This window comes from Rhinopithecus bieti, unplaced genomic scaffold (genome assembly GCF_001698545.2).
Source record: "Rhinopithecus bieti isolate Rb0 unplaced genomic scaffold, ASM169854v2 scaffold_63166, whole genome shotgun sequence".
Taxonomy (NCBI): domain Eukaryota; kingdom Metazoa; phylum Chordata; class Mammalia; order Primates; family Cercopithecidae; genus Rhinopithecus; species Rhinopithecus bieti.
Window position 1 is genome coordinate 50,127 of NW_016823922.1, and position 6,463 is coordinate 56,589.

Consider the following 6,463-nt stretch of genomic DNA (forward strand, 5'->3'; position numbering starts at 1 on the left):
TTTTTTTTTTTTTTTTTTTTTTTTTTTGAGATGAAATCTTGTATTGTCGCCCAGGCTGGTGTGTTGTGTTGCGATCTCGGCTCACTGCAACCTCTGCCTCCCAGGTTCATGCAAATCTCCTGCCTCAGCCTCCCGAGTAGCTAGGATTACAGGAGCACACCACCACACCTGGTTAATTTCTTGTATTTTTAGTAGAGATGGGGCTTCACTGTGTTGAGCAGATTGGTCTTGAACTCCTGACCTCATGATCCGCCCACCTCAGCCTCCCAAAGTGCTGACTCCTTTTATTTTTTAGAACCCCAACCTCTCCAGGAGACCCCATCCAATCATTCTGCTTCCTCCTCCTATCCTCTCCCAGGAAGTTCTCTCCTCACCTGTGAGCAGGAGATCCTTCCAGGTGATGTGTAGTGTGCAGGGAGGGGCTGAGGGGGCCCCCATGGTCTGTGCTGCCTGCGTGTTTTTCTCCATGGAGATGAACCTGGGATCCAGAATCTTTCTGAGCACGGCTGTCAGCTGTGCTGTCCTTCCTCCTTCTGTGCTGAGCCTCTTCCCGGGGCAGGAGCACTTCTCAGGCTCATGGGTGGGGTCTGTGCCCAGGACATGTCTCTGTCCCCTCCCCTCTCAGTCCTGCCTCCTTGTCCCTCCTCTTTTTCCTTTTGTCTGTATGTCAGGTCCCTGGGAATTGTGGAGGCCTCTGCCTTTTTCAGCAGTGATTCTGTCACCAAACCTCAACACACACTATGTGCAGAAACACAAACACACACACAAAAGAGATGCACACAGACACACACAGTCACACACATACCCTGTAGGTTGGGCAAGCACAGTCCTGGGCCTCAGTCTCCTGCTGTCCCCATGGCTCTGGGTCGGGTGCACATTCATGCCTTTTGCCCTCTTTCCTCCCCTTCTGGCTCTCCCCTTCAGTGCAGGAGGCTGGAGCTCCACCAGGTCCCTGTCACATGGACACCCCTTTGTGCTGTGGGTGAGCTGTGTGTTGGCTGATGAGAGGGACCCTTCCTTTCTCTAACTGTGTCCAGCCTGAGTGCAACTTCCAAGGGTGGATATTCAGGACCTGGGTGTCCCAGAGGAAACTGTCCTTCCTGGAGGTGTGCAGGGTGAATCTCTCATGCTTCTTGGGAGGAGAGGCCTGTGCTGGTTGCTCAGTGGGGGCTGTTAGTCCCATGGTCAAAGGGACAGTTCTCAGTCACTCTATTGCTCCCTGGGGTCTGGTGGCTGAGCTGGGGCTCAGGGTTTCTCATTTCTTCCTGACCATCTTTGGTGTCCTCTCTTCTCTGCCCAGCTGATTGTCCTGTAGTCACCACACCTTCCCATGGTGGTGCAAGAGGGAGTAGAGAGTTACCCAGGAACCCCGTGGAACATGGCTCGTTGAGATGCAGGAAGGGGAGGCTGGGACAGAGCAGGGGTTTAGAGCTGGAGAGATTCATCCCTACTTACTCCATGGTCGTGCTAGGCTCAGCCCTACATGTGCTGACATACCCAGGGGTCTGTCCTGAGGGTTTTGACCTGGCCGAGCTGCTCTTTGTAGAGGAGGAACAGGCAGTCGCCAGAGAGCCTGCCTGAAGGGACGTTGCTCATACCTGAGAGGGCGGGTGAGTATGAGTTGAATTTTGGGAGCAAAGAGCAATAATACCCCCTTCTCCCAGCAGGGATACAGGAGAGGTCTGTCTTCCCAAGGGACAGCCGGGGGTAGGTGGCCACATCCTGGATGGTGCCTGTGTGTGACCATCACAAGTGCTCTGAGCCCCTTGGGGTCCAGCGGTCAGGCAGTTCACAGGGTGCCTGACTGATTCCCAGGGAGGCTGTGGGCCCTCAGGCAGCCGCTCTTCTGTGTCAGCGCTAGTCTTGGCCTGGGATTCCCCAGAGAACAGGACAGATGGAGCACGGGCTGGCATTTATGGAGCAGTGACGGAAAGAGTTGATGAGGGTGAAGGGAGGTCATGAGGGGAAAGTGCACTAGCGCTGCCCTGGGAGATGTCTTTTTAGCTGAGCCCAGGGATGGAGCAGGTGTGTGGAGCAAGAGCTGCCTGCAAAGGGAGTGGTGTTAGGTTGGAGGCCGCCAGGTCAGGGAGGAGCTGACACAGTCCGTGTGGGGAACACGGAGGATGCTGAGGACTGGGGCTGAGGTGACCCTGGTAAGGGTGGATCCTGCTAGGCTATGGGTTCTGCTGAGGTAGGTCGGCATCGCCTGGGAAGGTTCCAGGCTGGAGGGACTCTGCCGCCCTCTGGTGGACTGGAAGGGAAGTGTGGGTGACCAGAGTCCCAGGTCAGGCTCCCTTTTTTATTCCACAAGGATCTGCACATTTCACTCGAGGTCACACATATATTATCTTACAGTTCCATCACCTTCCAGCTCCGTGAGTCCCAATCTCTGTGGCTCTATGTTCACTGTTCTCTCTCTTTCACAATCGGATGTTCTGAACGCAGATTTTTGTCACCTTCTGTGAGTTTGTGTGCAGTAGGCGGCACTGTGTATACCCTGGGGACAGTGATGTCTGGGGCTGAGCACTGCACATGGGCTTGGGAGCAGAAGAGGGAGCAGCAGGGCGGGAGAATCAATGCCAGGGGAGCAGGCACAAGTCATTTTCATTTTCTCACTCCCTGGGACCAGAACCCAGGATTTTGACTCCAGGGCGCAGTACCACACTCTGCTGGTGTCCCTGGATGTCATGACTGCCCATAGTGTCGTGCTGCCTTGGCATTCTTTTTCTAAGGCGTAAGTTTATTTGCCTAACATCAGAGGCAGGCCTTGGTCACCATGGCAGTTTTCAATACTGTATCTGGTTCAAGTGGCTCCAGTTGGTTGCCAGAGATAAAAATCTTAGAGGCATCTCTCCTGCTTGGTGTGCTGGGCTCCCCTCTCTCCAGCTGCTTTCTTTAAACTGATAATTCTGACATTTGCCCTCACATTTAAAGTGACCACTTCTCAGTCACAGCATGATCTCCTTGTCCCAGTGTTTGCTGCTTGCTTTACACACATTCATTAAAGCTCCCTGCTGGTAACCTGTCAGATAACACCTGGACTTACTAAAGGCATTGGCTTACTGGTCTCTTCTCTCCTCCCTGCCTGGGCTTGCTGATCTCTGTTTCTGTGGTCTCCAGGTGTGCCGAGTTCTCCCCAGTGTCTGTAAGTACTAAACACACTTATACTTTCACTTTGTGGTTGTATCACTATAGCCTCACATGCCATGCAGGGCCTGACATTGAGGCTGCGCTATGGGACCTGTGCTGGTTGAGCCCCTGCTGGAGCTCTTGTTCTTCTGGGGACAGGAGCTTCCAACTTACTTGATTGAAAAACTGATACATTTCATTGAAAACACTGGGTCAGATGACGTATTCATTAACTTCAGCTGCCATAACAAACATCTTAGCCTGGGTGATTTAAATAATAGAAATCGATTTTTTCACAGTTCTGTGAATAACGTACTATTTTAAACACTTTAAAATGTGCAAGCAAGTGGAAATAACCACATACACAGTGTTCAGTTACCATCACCACTATTTTTCCTAGAAAATTTTTATGATTTTGAACTGAAACTTTGTATCTTTTAAACAATAATAATTCCCTGTATTTTCCACCCTAGACCTTGATCATCTCTACTCTGTCTCTATTCTTGATGTTTCATGTAAATGGAATTATACATATATGTTACTTTGTTTCTGACATATTTCACTTAGCATAATTATGTTTCCATAGACCATGGATGTTCCAGCGCATGTCAGAGCTTCATTCCTCTTTAAGGCAGATTAACATTCTGCTGTATGTGTCACCACATTTGTTTATTCATGTGTTGATGAACACTTGGATTGTTTTCATATTTTATCTTTTGTGAGTAATGCTGCAATCAACATTCCCATGCGAGCACCTATTTGAGTCCGTGGATTCAATTCTTTGGATATATACCGTGGAATGGATGCTGTTTCATATGAGAATTCTACGATTAGCTTCCTGAGGAACAGCACAACTGTTTCTTCTAGTGGCTGTAACTTTTTATAATCTCACCAGCAATGTATGAGGATTCCAAATTCTACATAAGCCTTTCACTTGTTATTTAACATTTTAAAAGAATGGTAGCCATATTTGTAGGTGTAGTATGGGATCTCCTTGTGGCTTTGACTTCGTATTTTCCTAATGACTAATGATGTTGAGTTTCTTTTCATGTCCCTCTTGATGATTTGCATATCTTCTTTGAAGAAATGTCCATTTGAGTCCTTTGCCCATTTATATAAATTGGGTGATTTGTCTTTTTGTTATTGAGTTGTAGCAGTTCTTTATATATTCTGGGCTTGAAACCATTGTCTATGTGATTTGTGACTATTATGTCTCATTCCGTGTTTGGTCTTTTTATTTTCTTAATAATATCCTTTGATGTACACAAGGCTTGCATCTTTAGCCCAATTTATCTATTTTTCCTTTTTGTTTTTCATGCATTTGGGTCATACCTGAGAATCCACGGCACATTTNTTTCATGTCCCTCTTGATGATTTGCATATCTTCTTTGAAGAAATGTCCATTTGAGTCCTTTGCCCATTTATATAAATTGGGTGATTTGTCTTTTTGTTATTGAGTTGTAGCAGTTCTTTATATATTCTGGGCTTGAAACCATTGTCTATGTGATTTGTGACTATTATGTCTCATTCCGTGTTTGGTCTTTTATTTTCTTAATAATATCCTTTGATGTACACAAGGCTTGCATCTTTAGCCCAATTTATCTATTTTCCTTTTGTTTTCATGCATTTGGGTCATACCTGAGAATCCACGGCACATTTTAGGTCATTAAGTTTTACCCCTATGTCTTTTCTAAGATGTTTTGTGGTTATAGATCTTATAATTAACTCACTGATCCATTTTTAGATAATTGTTTGATATGGTTGGAAGTTTAGATCTCTAAGTTTATTGTTTTGCATGTTTCTATCTAGTTGTTTCTGCACCGTTATTTGAGAGGATGATTGTTCCTCCATTAAAGTATCTTGACACCCTTATGCAAGAGCAATTAACTATAAGGGTGAGTGTTTATTTCTGGACCCTTAATTCTATCCCTTTGACCCCTATTTGTATTCTTATGCCAGCAGCTTCTGTTTTTAATAGTTTTAATGTTTTGTGAGATTTGAAATAAGAAAATTCAATTTCTGCAATTTATTTTGGCAAAACTGTTTTGGCTCTTTCAAGGTTACTTTTTTAAAAGCAAAGAGGCCAATGTTTTGCAATTAGAAAACCTTTTCTGTCATCTTTCAGAGGGGAATTTTGCAGTCTAGGGATGTTTTCAGGAACTTTATCAAAGTAGGTAAATTATGACCACTTCCATTGCTGAGGTACTGTGTTAAAATGTGTGTTGCCTCCCGTTGAGGAATTGAGAGACCCTGGAAGCACTTGCCCACGTGGTGAAGGACAGTGAGCTCCTTCATGAGGGGCACAGAAGACATTTCTTTGGGACACAATGTTGTCAGGGAAGGTGTGTGCATCTCTACTTCTTTATTTTTTTGTGCAGGTTGCATCTCTGCTGGACATACTAGATATTGAAATCTTTGTTCATTCTCTTGGTTCTGGTTTAGCTGACCTGTCAGCTGGAGCTGGAGGACATGCCTGGCAGGGGAGTGACCCCCATGCGAAAGAGCAGGACTTAGCAGAGTGAAAGCAGCTGGGACCCAGAGAAGCCAGTGAGGTCTGACTCTTAGAAGCCAAAGACCAGCAGGTGGGTGTCCTCAGGGGCAAATTGATGGCACTGGTACCCATTGCAGTGGACTGGAGAAAGGTAAGAGGCTTTGGATATTCAATTTTCTCTGTCAGCTCTTCAGCAGGAGATTTGGGCCGTGGGCTGCTACTGTCCTGCAGCAGTGGTACGTTGGACAGTGATGACTGCATATCAGGCCTAAGTCCATGTCATCCTCTCAGGCATTGCCACTGAAGATGGAGAATTTTGTTCAGTGGCCTAGCGTTGGCACATGGTAGGAACCACCTTATTAAAATTAATTTAAGAAAAGAGTATGCATGCTTTATTCTTCTAGAATAATTATTAATATCATGTTTTACAACATATCTCTTAAAGGAATGGTGAGAATCATCTACATAATGTGTGTTTTAGGTTGTCCTTTCTATAATTGCAGCTTTCACATGTTCTTCTAGAAACCATTTTCTTTGGGAACACACAGGCAGTATCTCTGTGTTCATTTCTACTGGGAAATCTTTATGTAGGGTGGAGAGAATCTCATTTCCTAATGAGATATGGAAAGCATCTGACTACCACAAAACATGTCCAAATGCTGCTGGTATGATCATGGTGCTGCAGGTGGAGGTCAGTTTAGGGAAGTGTCAGGCAAAGTAATTTTGAAAGTCTTTTTTTTTCTTTTTTTAACAAAATCATGGGCAGAAGCCACCATCTGGACCCACCATATCTTGGAATGGATGAGAGACAGAAATGGAGCTCAGTGAATTGAGAATGAATTC

General features: G+C 45.7%; 1 protein-coding gene across 2 annotated transcripts in view; it reads right to left on the bottom strand.

Annotated features, from left to right (window-relative positions):
* LOC108521946 (pregnancy-specific beta-1-glycoprotein 3-like) overlaps positions 1–677 on the bottom strand; it is a 19,624-nt gene extending 18,947 nt beyond the window's left edge. For both annotated transcript variants that reach the window (XM_017861979.1, XM_017861978.1), the window contains exon 1: positions 375–677. In XM_017861979.1, coding sequence (XP_017717468.1) covers positions 375–468 — 94 coding nt within the window. In that variant the 5' untranslated portion in view covers positions 469–677. The remainder of the gene's footprint in view (positions 1–374) is intronic.
* Between the last annotated feature and the right edge of the window lie 5,786 nt (positions 678–6,463).